A 16,157-nucleotide genomic window follows, 5' to 3' on the forward strand; every position below is an offset into this window, starting at 1 on the left:
GTAAAAATCACCATTCATTAGACAACAACTCTCTAGCAATGAAATAGTTCTTTACCAACCGAGCATATAACCTACATGTTAGTTAAGTTTAGATTTCTCATCACCAGATCACACCCTAGGCGTGCACGTCGAGGAGAAGGCGCACGGTAGGTCAAGTCACCTCAAGTACCAGAGACGATTGGCTGACCTGTCGTGACTAATTTAGTTGGAAGGGTGGCACTAGCAACAGCCGTTTTTGTTATGTTGTCGTCATAAAAGTGATGCCTTGGCAGTGTTGTCGTTCCTCCATCAACCACCACCGAACGAAGAATAGGCTATGGAAGACTCAGCAAGAAAAGACGTCCCCGATGACAGCAGTGGACCAGAATGGACGGTGATAAATCTCGGACATTCCGGCACCGAGTATAAATAAACCTATAACACACATTCGTTTACATTTCTGTCATTACTGCAGCATCTGGACCGAAGGCAATGCCGTGTGCGCTTCCAGGGTTGCAATCGTAAATTTTCGGCCTTTTCCGTTAATTTTCGCATTTGATGTAGACAAAAATAGTTTTAATTATCAAATTTGTTATTCTGCCAAAAAATAGTATATTTAAGTAATATTATGATTGAAAAATAACATTTGTCAATAAAATGTAACAAAATCCAAAATTATCTGAACAAGTGTTTACATTTGGTACCTTTGTTTTCTTAAATCATGACTAGTTAGTTTATGAATAATGTTTACTTTTATATGATTATACAGTCGACTTTCACACAATATAATTGACTTATCGGGGTCAACAATTAATTCCAGCACTTAATTAGGTTAGACGAAAAGTTGCGACCTAGCTGGAGGACCTTTGAACCCATGACGCTTACTCTTGCAGACTTAATTTTGTTCTCAAAAGCAGAGACATAGATAATTATTGTATATTGTTATTTACATCTCTGTCAAAAGTAACTTTCCTTTGAAGAACTGTTGCCGTTTGTAATTTTTAGGGAATGTTAATTTTGTTGAGTTACTCCCCTTTGATGATCTGGCGCCATTTAAATAAAAAGGAAGATCACTCTTTATTTTGTTTCGTACATTTATATCCGTTTGCAATTAACACGGAAACTCACCACCACGCTGTGCACAGTGCCCCTAATAACAGTGTTAAGCGTTTAACTATTGGACACTTATTAGCTAAAGATACTTCAGCGAACAGGTTTTATAGTATTGCTTATAGACCTGTTTTACTGTCGCAACGTCAAAATAAAAGCGACATATAAAGTTATGGAAGCCAGAACTAACACTTATGAGACTTGTCAGAGACATGGAGATAATTTTTGGCGGGCGATCTCTTTTTTGTCGTCTCGTCGTTGAATTTGTATTTGTCAAGGATAAATGCAATCAAAGAAAACAAGTAAGGTTTGTTGTTAAGTACAATATTTTATTACAGAAAATGCTGCGATGTAGTTCTCGTTTTACCAGATACATTATCAATAGAAAAAACAACAACAAAAATTGTACATTCATGAAAATGACATATATACAGTTACGTTAACATCACATGGTCACTTAGTTACAATCATGTTACATGGTTTTTTAGTAACGGTTTCGGAAACCCTTAGTTACTGCGATGCCACATAATTTTCAGGTTGCAGTGACGTCACATATACCTTTAATTATGCCAGACAGAAAATATCAAAATTCCATTTAACCATGAGCGGTTCCACATGGATCCTTTTTGTTGGGCACTTCCGGTCCTTCCGTAGAAATGACGTCACATGATATCTTAGTTATAAATACCCAATAATCCCTTGGTTACCACCACAATTCATGACTGCATTTAATTTCATTGTAGTCTAAACATACAGTGTGCTTATCGAAAGCATCTCTGAAAGAACACCACTTACTGAAAAAGCCTCACTGGAGAGCAACGTTTTATTTTCTTAACTGAACAAATAAAATAAAGAGCTCCAACAAAACATCGCTAATTAGTTGTATTTCTTAAGAGAGGATCATAAGTCAAATTTTTGCTTGACTTCGCAAAAACATGTTAATTACTAGACCTTGATGTTATATTTTATGACATAATAGGAAAAATCTCGGGTGTGTTGAGTATCTATCTCCCACCTCATGGATCCGCTTATGTCAAAAAACATTTACCATTTTTATGTAAAAAATCATTTACCATTATTTAGAGCAAAAAAAGAAGGCAAGTATTAATGTGTTGAGGTACATTAAGTAACAGTTTTACGGAAGCTTTTAAGGAAATAGTTTCTGTAAAGTCTGGCATATCGAGAAATTCCAAACTCATTTAAGTTTGGACAAAAGGGAATGAAAGGAAAATGCATAAAGAAATGAAAAATAATCTAGAAATGTTACAAAGTTTTCAAGCTACATTATCACGATTCTGAGTTAAGAATAGAAAGAAATGTGTAATATCCCATCAGTCAACAAACTTACTCTCTTTAAAAAAAGAAAATCAAACAAAACTTTTGCTGTTTCCAAGCAAATAAAAAATTATACTCAAAGATTTAAATTTAGCATAAATCGCTATTTCACAAATGAGAATAAAATTAAGAAAACCCTTGCTCACTTCGTGAAAATGTAGCTTTAAAGTGGATTGGTCTGCAATGAGTATATTTTTCAAAATAGTGATAAAAACAATTGAAATATACCATTTGGATATTCTTATGAAATATTTCTTGGAAACAGAATGTAAATAAGAGTTCTAGTGATTTTGTTTGATCAAATATATTATGAATAATAATATTTTGTTCTAGAACACATTATTATCTGCTATATAATTGTATATCCTATCGGATCATGTATATAACATTTACCAACAACATCCATTGTGGTTTGCTTTTCACATACGATACTGAATACTGTACTATCAACCTAATGTTTATGGTATTACAAATCTGCTATGTGTATAATAGAGTCTAGACCAATTCACTTTAAACAGTGACAGAGTGACCGTGTTTGCGATTCATTTATAACATATATACTGTTTAAGGTCACTCATACTGAAAAAAAAATACATAAACAATTTCACCATATTGAATATTTACAATGCTAAAATTCAAAAAATCATTATGCAAATAACATATAGTCATTTTATCACACGAACAACAACTTCATATATACATGTACATTCCCATTCACTCCTGAACAAACTTTCAGTCTTCAAAATTTTCACATCTGAATATTTGTTGACATCCTGTCTTAGGTTTGTGTAACTGGCTTTAACTGGATTATATCAGAATTGGTCTCCGGCCCAGGTGAATTTTCGCTTTTCCCGGGGGAACCCATTTCAACTGTAAGGGGGAATGTTTGTGGTGATGGTTCAATAAATCTGCGATGATTTATTAATTTTGCTGTTGGTTTTTTTGAAAAATAGAGGGTCATGTTTATTGTCTTTGGGCATTTTCCATTTTAAATACGGTTAGTTTGCGGGTGTCCATACCCTTGGTCTGTTTTTTACCGTTTAAAAAGTTATAAGGGCTTGAAGGTTAGGGGTTTTTTTTTAGAACTGGTTGACTTTTCACGTATCACTGGTCATTGGTTTTTGTAAAAATGTCTTGGCTCGGTCTTATACTTATTTAAAGGTGCGTTTAAACTGTGAGCAAAGGCACTGCCCGGATAAGGAGGGGGTGGGTTTTAAAGGGGAAAGGGAACGGCTGAGTTGTGAGTTTGGTGGTACATGCTGTTGTAAGATGCCACTGGTGGTTTTACATCAGGCACTGAAAACATGAAAATAAATGTTAACGAAATTCCTATCAATATATGGCATAAACATCTTGAAAAAAAGTTTCAATTTTCTCAATATTAACGTAACATAATGTTCCGAAAAGTTGTTTATTTAATTAAATGATCACTTGTTAATTTGTTCAATATTTACTGTAACTTTTCGTAAAGATACTTTTTATTTACTGTTGTTTTAATTTAAGAATGATTAGATGCCCCATATATGGGCACTCAATTTAATTGTTTTGACAGAGTGTCATTTTTAATTCTGTGCAAAAAGGAAGACTGATTTACGGGCATTATTATGTTTATATAATACATGTTTCATACTTCCTACAAAAGAATGATGAAAAGCTGATTGCTATTAATTCCCAAGAGAGTCTGTAATTCTTAAAGTCTAAACATTTTTTCTTCACGGTTAACTTTTTAATTAACTTGTTTTTTTATATTTCTGCATTGACCATTCATGTAGTGCACTTACTGGACGTGTTGAGAGTGTTATCTGCTCGCTGACTAAGGTCTAGAAGTCCTGACTGCGAATGCGTAGTGTTCAAACTGTGTGACGTATGTGCGGATTCTTTTGAAGAGGACTTTTTGCTGTTGGAAGTTCGTGGTTTCCGTTTCCGGGTTTGTATTCCATCCTTCTTCATTGACATTGGTCTGTTAACCTAAAAACATATGAAATAATAATTGGACTTAATTCGTCTTTTTGTGTTGATAACACAAAGTCCGTGATAACAAAACTCGTAGATATAATTTAGCCTTGACCTTCCTTTTCCTTTTTTTTAAAATATTGAACTGAAGAAATATTTTTTTTACAAAACTAGTTTTTTAAGGGCAAGCCTATAACCTCAGAGCACCGATGCAAAAATATCCGTGCCATGCGATCACGAAATGATCATGTGATGTTTGATGAAAAAATTTGTATTTTATCAGTTTAAAACAAAATTACATGTGTTTTTTAAAAAAAATTTTTTATTATTTAAATGTTTAAAAAAATGTTTATGAGGGAGTTTACTGCAAAGAAGGAAATATTTGTCCCCTTTCTTAAATTATCCGATGGCAAAAGGGCAAACATGTAAAGCAGGGGAAGTTGGCGGCTCAAAGGAGCGACTACAATTTTTAAAAACTGAATGTTTGAAAAAAAGGGCTAAAGGGTTTAAACAACATTATGTTCCCAAATATTTGTCCATGACATGTAATGATTGTCTGATTGGGGGGTTTTTTTTGTGGATAAGACCCCCCCGGGGCCTCATCCAGCTTATTTTTGGCCGTGAGCAAAATTTAGAAGAACCCCGACGTTAGACTAGCTAATAAATTTGCATGAAAAAAAACGTCTCTTGTTTGTACATTATGAGAAACTACTGATAGATTTAGCCAAAATATGGGAAAGTTTTTTGAAATTAACCCGTGAATTTGAAGTATGAACACGCATTACCCTGGGTTCCCCCTTTTCCGTTTGGGGCATAAGTTTTTTGTTTGTACTGAGTTTGCAACTGAAACCCCTGCGAGTTTTTTTTCTTTCGTTCTGAATAATGAAATTATCCTTGGTTAATTAAATTAAATTAAATTTTGATTGTTAAAAATAAAATAAATTTGGAAATTGCTGTTTCAATATATCCCAAGTTTGACGGGAAAAGGCCCAGATGAAACGATTGATTAAATATGTTTTTTTTAAAATTGGGGTTAAAAACGTCTTTCAAAATAGGAAATTTTTTCATTCTTAGGTTACAGCATATTCTGAAATTTTCAGTTTTTTGAGTGGAGAAATATTCGGGCGTTAATTCAAATGACATTTTTTGGATGGTTAAGTATAAAGAAAAATTGCACAGTTTAACATATTGCAAAGGGAATTGCCAAGCGTTGCTAAGGTTTATGAACAGTCCCGAGTAATTTAGGTTGTTGTAAAATGAAGTTCCTGTAATTCTGTGACGTTCTAAAAAATGATCTGAATTATTAAATTCTTAAATTACTTTTACACATATATTTAAACTATACGATAATCGTTGACAGGTCAGCTTTTATCCTCATTTTAATTTAGATCAAATGGACATTACCGAACTAACTTCAACTATTCTGATTCATTAAAATACAGTCAAATTTGTCATATGTGACTTTCCATAAAGGTTAATAAAAAAAAACTTACTTTATCATATTTTTGGTCATACTTTCTAATTTTATCTTCTGGCGGCTCGTCCTGAAACAAAGTAACAGATCCCATCAAAATTGCAAACGTGTGTTACCGACTGATTAACACTTTATCATATTAATAAGAATAAGTAAAGGTCACGGACATTACATGTGTATTACGGGGGGAAAAAAGAAGAGACCCATTGATCAATATAATCATTTCAGTCATAAATGAACATTGAGTAGAAACCACACCGATATTCACGTGAAATAGCAAAAAATCCAAACATAAAGCACTAAACAGGCACCAATATGGATTCGAACCCCGCAGATCCAATAGTAAAGTGCTTTCGTTCAGCATGTTTCATGTTTGCTGCGGTCTTTTTGACCTAAGTTTAAAATGATCAAGCTATATAATATTTAGATTTAAAATGAAAGAAAATAATTTTACATTACACCTTGTTGTAGGTAAAGGAATGTTCATAGATTCAAAAGGGGCGTGCCCTTGTATTTGTTCTTTAACATATATACAAATCAAATGGACCTCGGTGGCGGGTGGACAAGTGGTTAACCCGTCGGACTAGTAATCTCAGGATTGCTGGCCGCGTTGGTTCAAACCCAGTCAGGGGTAAGCCGTTGTTTCCGTGAGCAAGAAACTTTACACTCATTGCTTAGTACTAGTTGGTTCCAGGAACGGATTCGAAAGTGTTTAATAAGCTAATAGCTTCCAACATAATCGAACTAAAATAAATAAGTATAAACTAAATGGACCCCGTTTTAAGTTTGATTTATTTTCCCTCTATAAAATGACAGGAAGTAATGAATAAATAAATATAATTATATCGTACCTCCCCTGATGGAGAGTTTTTACCCTGGTACCGATTGAGACCATTCAATTTATGATGTAAACCGCAAGCATTACACAGGTAGTGTCCGGTACCGTCACGGCGCCACATCGGCGTGGATATAGCCCCGCAGTTGACACATTCTCTACCTTCAGCAAAATAATCTTCATCTGAAATTAAAGAAACAAGCACGCGTTATAAAAGTGAATTATAACTTTCTTGTAACATTGGTCGGTAATCACGTCGGTAACTTTCGCCGGAAGGCAGTCAATAAAGGTGTAACGGATACAAAAATCACAACACATTAAAGTGAACTATCGCAACTTTTGGGCCCTTTCCGTCAAACTTCAGATAATATTCGAGTTCTGATTGCAAAATGAAATATGACTGGATGTATTTAATTTAATTATTTTTTCATCTTTAAGGTGTTATGACATTTGTAATCGCATTATGACGCCTCCTATTAAATGTCAGTGGAACTACATGGTACGGGCACGGTGTGGTAAATATATGGGGTTTCATAGGCCCCATGTTGTGGAAACGCCATGGCACCTCGTCTTTCGGTCAGGATTTCCATGGTGCGGTTGCATTATGTTACTAGTATTTTACCTCTTTCTAGTCTCTCATCTCTATAAGTCATACAAAAGTGTCTCTAGTCTTATTTTTTGTATTTAAAATGAAAATTAGTTTGTCTACAAGCTTTTTTTACACATTTGTATTATTTTGTTGCTAATGCTCATTTGTTTGTGAAAGTTGCTGTTTATAACACTGATGCCCATATGGGCCTAGTTGAAAATAAAACTTGAAACTTGGACCTCCATTTTCAATGTGTCATTTGAAAGAGTTGGCGTAACCCGTAATCGAACTCGAAATATCTCCCTTAAAATCTTAATCCTATTAATCAATAATCGATAATTAATCGGATTAGTTTTGGTGTGTATGTTCTATATATCACCCAGACAGATAATCGATACGTCGTGTTTACACGTCTCCTTTGTTAGAAGTTGAACGTAATCGCCGAATGATAAATTGTGACACGAACAAATATTTAACTGATAAGATACCTTTTATATCCGCAAAAATGTCTAAGAAGCATATGGCGCTTTTTCCTTTTTCTTTTCTTACACTCGACTTTCATTGATACATATTAAAGATTAGAAGGAAGCTCTTAAAGGCACATCATGCCTCAGATATTCAGTATTTCTTAATTCTTTTGAAATGTCAAACACGTGTTAAATAATGTCTCATTAATATTTTTAACTTTCTTAATTTTGACTTCTATACAAAATACTAATTCTTTAATTCGCTATATGATTATACAAATTGTCAACATAACAAAATCAGCAAAAGAAGGATCATGTAAATGGAAAATGAGTATATCTTTGTAAAACTTTAACAAGATACCAAATATATATAACTTTTGGAGAAAAAAAAATCATATCATTTCTGGGGCATATTGGACCTTTTAATGACGCCGCATTCTTTTTTAATTACGCGTTTTTTTTTCATCCGTATTTTCATGTACTGTATGTAAGTGATTAAAATAAATCGACATGAAATGTTCATAAAATATTGGGTATCATTTATATCTGATGTGATATAGTTCGTTTATTTTAATATAGTTTGTTTATTCAATTCATTTGGCTTGTTTGCATAATTATGTTACTTACTACGTGCATATTTATTTCTATGAAAATACACGCCGATTCTGTTTTAATGTTCTGTTTACTTTAATAATCGTGCCATTGTCATAGTAAACAATTAAGAATTCAGATATCTAGTAATTTCTTCCGATATGTGTATAAATGATTAATATGTTTCTACCGAAGAAGTGTGTTTTAAAATATATATAAACATCAACCTAGAGCAATATAATTTAGTACTTGTGATTACTCTGGTTTGCTACTCCAAGAACATGAAGAAAGCTAACCTGAAAATGAAAAATTCATCTACTAGGAAATAGGGCTGACCATTTTAAAATAACATAATTTTATTATATCTTACTCAAAATGTATATGTATTCAAACAGGTGGCGTCGGGAAATTCTGTGAAACAATTTCTGAGCTTAAATTCACGCTTTTTGTTTAAGTGACTTGATTAAATAAGAAAAAAATATATTGAAGAATGAGTAAAGATTGAAATAAAAACAACAGAATCTTGTTTCCCTCTCACGTGAAAAATCTACGTAACACGCACATGGTGTGAAAACAAAACTTCAAAAAAAAGTTAGAAAAGTTGGAGAGTGAAATGTTTATCTGTAAACCATCAGAAAACAAATTATAACGCTTTGGGCGTGTATCATTTTGCATTTTCTGTATTCCTTACAATTATTTTTGTACATTTTGTTTGTATTTTTGCTTCGAAATAGAGGTTCTATTATTGTACAAAAGGTTTCCATTTATTTATTTTCTGTTTTGTTTATAAATTGGCTGAGGTCCCTTCGGACATTATTACGGACACAGGAAAGCACCTGCGCAGACCTGGCAACCAACCTGGCGAGGTTGGAACCCACAACGTTGAAGGGCAAGGTAAGCGAAATTAAGCTATCTTAGCCACGAATGTCACTTCAAATCTTTCAGCACATTTGATCTGCGATTTTAATACGATTCTCTATTTTACTTAAGAGCATCCAGAGCACCTGGCGAGGCTCGAACCCACAGCGTTGAAATGCAAGGCAATCGAAATTAAGCTACCTTAGCCAAAAATGTCACTTCAAAGCTTTTAGCACATTGATCTTTAAGTACCAATTTTTATTTTACTTAAGAGTTATGATATCTAATTTATTACACTTAAACAATATCATATTCAGAAGCACTCACGATTACAAGTTAAACATGACTCGACATATTCGAACGGTAAAAATTACAGGCTATCTAAATAAAACCCAAACACACACCCTTATCTCGCTTTAAATGTAAAATAGACTTGTCTATCTTTCAGCCTGGGCAAACCATTCATATTTTGTAGGGAAATTTTCTTAAAATTATAATTTTACTGACTGAAGACAGAACAGTGCCGAATAGTATCAGATGGCACAGCAATCGCAACTACTCGGCCCTTTCCGTCAGTCTTCGGATAAGGATAAGATTATTATAGATAATAGCCGAGGCAGTTCCGAATGATGGCACAGATGTGTGTGCTTATCTTGGTCTACACTGGTCTCATGGGTAGAATCTGTTGCTGAGGGTTAAAAATTGTTTATATACTTATTTTTTCAAATAATATATATAGTTTTACTGATTTTTTTAATGATATATTAGCATAAGATTAAAAATCAATATAAATTGAATACTGCCAATGCAAATAATTTTAACTTGAAATTTACTTCCCCGGGTTATTTATTTGCGTTTCGAAAAGTGCGCGCTTAATTAAATTTGCATCTTACATTATTAATGTAGAGCCATAAAAAGTTTATTCATTTGTATCATACGAAAAATTAGATCCTTAATTTTTATGCATTCATTTTATTTTGGTTAGGTTTCAAGTCACGTTCACAATGTTTGTCGTATTTTCGCGCTTTTGCATTGGCGTGGCGAAAAAGCGAAACTCCGTCATGGCTCAAAACAGCCACCATACTCAACCTGAAAACACGATTACTTGAAAAATGATTGATATTTTTCTCTCTTTTTTATATCTACATTTCACTCTGAAATGTTATTTTTGCTATACAGCGATAGAATGTCCAATTTACAATCCATTAACAATGGCCTCTTTTGTGTTACTAGAATTATTCACTCTTACTGTAAGTCAACCAAAATACCTGAAAAAACGCGGGCACGCGGTCCTTAGATGATACAATTGGAACATCTAGGAAATGTCCTTTTAACAAAAGGCTGAAGGAAAGTGCCGATTGCAGAGGATAATAATAAAATTGTATATAGAATATATAGATCGCCTTTTACCCTCTACATAAAATCAGACTTTAAAGACTTTAAAGATGCATGTCTCCAGTTGAGGCAAAAATCAAACTTGAGAAATTAAAATTAGGATTTTAAGATCAAAATTAAAAAAAAATGTTTCAAGTAATAATTTACATGTTTTGTGCGGTAAATGACTGACATTGCATATGTTGACCTCTTTTTGGTAACTTACGTAGGTTGTAAGTGTCCGTTTGCAACGTGAAAATTACTTTCATTGTTCACTACACAATATTTTACGTTTTAAAAACATTTTCAAAATTTTCACGAGAATGAGCATGAATCTGGAGGCGTGCTGCTTTAAGCCGCGGTCAAACTCTTGTATAGTTTCACACACTGCCGCACCAATCGCAGCTTTTCGGCCGTTTTTGTCAGTCTTTGGTATATTATCGGTATAAGCCGAGATGTCACAACAGTGAAAGGCTCAATCCAATCGGAACGCCCTCGGCTATTATCTTTAATAACCTTATCCGAAGACTGACGGCAATGGCCGAAAAGTTGGAATTGGGCTCAATTGCAACTTTTCGGCCTTTTCCGCCAGTCTTCGAGATAAAAGCCGAAAGTGTTCCGGTTGTAACATATAGCCAATTGGCCCCAAGTCAAATCGGACCCTTGTCGAACCGGCCCCATGATTACTCAAACCGGCAAGAAATAAAAAAAAACGTTCCTCTATCGCTAAAATGCTTGGCCTAATCATTAAGGCTTAGCAAACCAGTTGAATCACCACGGCAATAAAATTTTACAGATTTATTGCGAATCAAAAGGTCCAATTTGTCAGACTCGCAGACAGGGGGTAGATACAGGGGGCCGTGGATTGGATATACTCTCTTTCGGTTAATGAATATAACATTTTGTACCCGGGGTTATTAAGTGCTAAATCATTACCAAAATATACATGTACAAGCCAATAAAATCGATCACGATATTTGGTTAATTAACATATTAATATCACCTGTTACACTGGTTCAAGTCATTTCGTGGAAAATCGGGGGAAAATAAACAACTTAAATTCCTGAATATTTGTAAAGTGAACAATTAACGGCAAATTGGTCTCGTCAAAAAACAGCGGCTAACTATGGTACAGAAGTTTTGTCTAAATCAACATAATTCAACTTGATAGATGATAGATAAGCAAAGGGTTCAAAGCATACGTGTTCATGTATTTATAATAATGTTATAAATATACGAGCTCATGCATGATTCATATAAGCTAAGTTTATAATTATACCATGCAAGTTTAAAGCAAATTACTTGTTAATATACTAAGATGATACTTATGTCCATATTTGTTAATTTGCGACGATTACTTTTAGTTTTAATTAAATGTTAACCTCAATATCGGATTCTCATACACATGCAATATCAACGATGAAAACAATACTTGATAAGACGTACTTATACATGTGCGATATCAAAGATAGAAACAATACTTGATGACACATAACACGTGCAATACCAAAGCTAAAACAATAAACGATAACACGTACTCATACACGTGCACTACCAAAGATAATATGACGTACTTATACACGTGCAATATCAAAGTTGAAAACAATACTTGGTAACACGTACATGTACTATTCCAAAGCTAATTCATGTACAACTAATTGCAAAATATTTTAAGCACTGAACAATGCCCACAGTGACAAATACCATATAGCATAATTCATAATAATTCATATATTATCAAATTTATATGAAACAATTACTTCGTTGCTATCCAACAAATGAATCAGATTCAACACTACAGTTGCACATACAGGAAAGTTGCAAAACTTAATCCCTTGATTAAAACTTTTCTATGATTAAAACATCTTTAAACCGCAGGAACTCGATTTTAGTCATTTATTTTTATTTATTTATATACATGTATTTTATTTTGATTTGAAGGAAACTTTCCATGGTGCTGTTACTCGCATGCAGTGTTATCTTTGAAACTTTACATGTACATAACTGCCTGACGCATTTATCAGTAATTAAAACTGTCACAAATTTAAGAAAAAACATTATGAAAATAATTGAAAAAGAATTGTTTTTACCCGACAGATAATATTTAGCCAACAACTTAATATCCGAATCAATGTCTATCAAATCCATGTTTGCTACAATTTTCTAACAGTTTACACACACAGGGATAAAAACTCATGTATCCCGTTTTCACGAACTTCTCAAGAAAGTAAAATAAACATGCGTTTCAAGTGCCTCAATTAGTGGAGAAAACGGGAACATGTTCCTAGCGGCTTAATAAATGGCCTGTGTCAACAAAACGAGGGGTGTTAGTTTATACGGAAGCTGAGACGGATCAAAATCCACTTAAGATTGTGCTTAAAAAATCTTAGGATAAGTTAATGAGGTATCTAGAAGTTTTAAATATATAAATAACGCACTGCTCGTTTACGAAGTCTTACATTATAAGTAATGTATTCAAAACTTAGCATGCGCACACACGATTAAAAAAACGTTATACGGTTATACCCATAAATTAAATCAAAGACTGAACGTTTATACCCATTGTGCGAGGCTTAAAAGGCACATCATGTCCCAGAGACGAATAAATTTTAACTTCCTTAAAAAGAACATTAATGTAATATCATTTAGATAATGATATAGGGAGCATGTTACATGCTTGTTACCTAAATAAGTAGTCCTTAATGTGAAATAATTTGTCACAGAAATAACAAAATGAGCCGCGTCACGACAAAACCAACATAATGGGGTTGCGACCAGCATGGATCCAGACCAGCCTGCGCATCCGCGCAGTCTGTTCAGGATCCATTTTGTTCACTATCAGTTTCTCTACTTGTAATAGGGTTTGTAAGCGAACAGCATGAATCCTGATCAGACTGCGCGGATGCGCAGGCTGGTCTGGATCCATGCTGGTCGCAAACGCACTATGTTGGTTTTGTCGTGACACGACTCAAATGTAAACAAAGTAGTATTTTGTCTTCTTTACAAAAATGATAAAGCACTATAACTGTAATAACTGCCAAAATAAAACATAAGAAAGGGATGGCTCAGGTAATAAGTCACTAATAAAGATAATGAGTATCTTTAAAAAGGTACACCAAATTAAAAAAAAAAAGCTTTTGAGAAATGAAAAAAAAATAAAAAGCATTACTAGGGCATAATGGGCCTGACACTCTTGCTTACATTGAGCATTTAAGGGATTCCGATTTCTCCACATATGTTTATCACTTAGTATCAAGTACTTGTATTATAATGATTACAGCTAAGTGGACTTAGCGTACTAAGCGTAATCACATTAATTGACTCTAGTATACTCAGAAAAATATCCAGATTTCATTTTATTTATTTATTTTATTTTTTTGGAATGGAACATATTAAAACATTTATTATACACTGAAATTCTAGAAATATTACGACTTAAACTTCCTATAAACATTTAGAACAAAATTATTTAAAGAACATATCTGCTGTGAAGTTGTAAACAGTACATTATTTAACTGAAACCCGTGATGAAATTGCGTGATTTTTGTTTTCAATATTGGATGACACGACGTCATTGCAACGATTCTTTGTACATTGTGTTTAAGGAAATTTTATTCATTATTCAATATTTTAAACGGAAGTACATTTCGGTATCGGAACACCTTGCTCCCCCCTTCCCACTCCCTCTTTCGCCAAAGCTGATATACAAAAGTCCCTCGATAGGCGGACAAATAGTCCAGCAGTTGCATTTCCAAGATGACCATTATTTTTATTCATAATAAAGGAAAATTCTATATATCTCCGAAATTTATATGTTCACATCTTATGTCGAAACATTGTTAAATTAATGAATCATACAAAAATTGTCCTCCGTTTGTTTCTGTAAATAGGGCCTTCAATCCATTCTACTTCAATCAAATACATTTATGTGTGAGTCTGCTGAAAAGCCTGTCTACCCAGATAAGGGTGTCGTCAACTTTCAAACATTTTTTTTATATCTATAATTCTACAATTTATTAATTATTTCCCTGGTTTAAATTGACACTGTCTTTTTACTTTGTCCTATTACCCTTTTTACTTACATGGGTTTCTATTTTTTTCTCCTTCTTAGATTTAAAATTTAGGAACATAATTCAGCCCTATAGAAAGTGAGTGTAGGACAAAAGCCCTCCCGGACATAAGCCCTCTCGTCAAAAAGCGACAGGGCGGACAAAAGCCCTCCCGTCAAAAAGCGACAAGGCGGACAAAAGCCCTCCCGTGAAAATGACAGGGCGGACAAAAGCCCTCCCGTAAAAATGACTTGGCGGACAAAAGCCCTCCCGTGAAAATAATAGGGCGGACAAAAGCCCTCCCGCAGCAAATACATATATGTACGTTGAATAGTTTATATTGCACTCAACATATTAAAATTGTAATCATGAATATTTTTGTTTTCCATTGGCATAACCATGTTTGTATGAGCTTGAGCACATTCCTGAGAGGCATTTGAATAATTAGTGCTAAAATCTGTAATTAAGTGCATATTTATTCACGTAGATATGAAGGATTACTCCTATGTGATGTTAATATTAATAGAGTAATAAATGATGAAAAGAAGTTAAAATTATCTAACTTAAAAGTTATAGACATTTATAATGTGTTTTGTAATGATCGAGTCAATTACTTTTAAAAGTGACTTTGGTTTAAACGACTTTTGTGTAAAAAGTTACCTCGTTAAACATTTCAGGAAGGTATATTCAGAATAAAAGGTGATTCTACCTCATACACATACCGGTTCTTAGGCCAATTAAAAACAACAAGAAATATATGTAACAATTTTAATATGTTGAGTGCAATGAAAAAAAAAAGGTATTCAACATACATATTTATTTTTGTTACGGGAGGGCTTTTGTCCGCCTTGTTAATTTCACGGGAGGGTTTTTGTCCGCCCAGTCATTTTCACGGGAGGGCTTTTGTCCGCCCTGATATTTTCACGGGAGGGATTTTGTCCGCCCTGTCATTTTTTGACGGGAGGGCTATTGTCCGGGAGGGCTTTTGTCCGTTTCCCATAGAAAGTGTAGCCTCTGAAAACTAGGCACTAATGCGCACTATAATATACCAATTCAAAGTTCTTAACATTAATTTTAAAAAAGGCAGCTAACTCTATTTTTGCAGTCACTTTTCTGTTGTAAAATAATAAAGATTTATCCAAATAATTTAAAGAATTTATGTGGTGCAATTAAAGAATTTACGTGGTACAATAACACTGTTTATCGCATGGTTTCGCCATTTTTTTTAGCAGAAACATCCCTTGATGTCGCCCCATCCTCGTAACCAACTCGTTTCATATACTATAACTATTACTTAAGGACATTAAAAAAATCTTACCGAAATACTGAAAGAAGTCTTGCGTCATTAGATCAAATTCCGTTGCGTAATACATGACGTAATAATCTTCTCCTTATCAAACGTTTTATTTCCAAAAATAACAAATAAAACTCGATTAATTTCTTCTATTATCTTATATTGATAGTTAAATACGGTTTAAATGATGCATCTCCACTGACGGAATGTTATGTTTGCAAGTTTATGACTATGCATAATAATGTCAAA

General features: G+C 33.7%; 1 protein-coding gene across 1 annotated transcript in view; it reads right to left on the reverse strand.

Annotated features, from left to right (window-relative positions):
• Window positions 1-3,637: 3,637 nt before the first annotated feature.
• The window catches only part of LOC132723557 (GATA zinc finger domain-containing protein 7-like), a 43,069-nt gene continuing 30,549 nt past the window's right edge, over window positions 3,638-16,157 (reverse strand). The window contains exons 3-6 of the mRNA XM_060708293.1: window positions 6,703-6,869; window positions 5,862-5,921; window positions 4,206-4,392; window positions 3,638-3,720 (exon numbers count right to left, since the gene is read on the reverse strand). Coding sequence (XP_060564276.1) covers window positions 3,638-3,720; window positions 4,206-4,392; window positions 5,862-5,921; window positions 6,703-6,869 — 497 coding nt within the window. The remainder of the gene's footprint in view (window positions 3,721-4,205; window positions 4,393-5,861; window positions 5,922-6,702; window positions 6,870-16,157) is intronic.

Source organism: Ruditapes philippinarum, unplaced genomic scaffold, assembly GCF_026571515.1.
Source record: "Ruditapes philippinarum isolate M1 unplaced genomic scaffold, ASM2657151v2 ctg3342_1_1_1_1, whole genome shotgun sequence".
Lineage (NCBI taxonomy): Eukaryota > Metazoa > Mollusca > Bivalvia > Venerida > Veneridae > Ruditapes > Ruditapes philippinarum.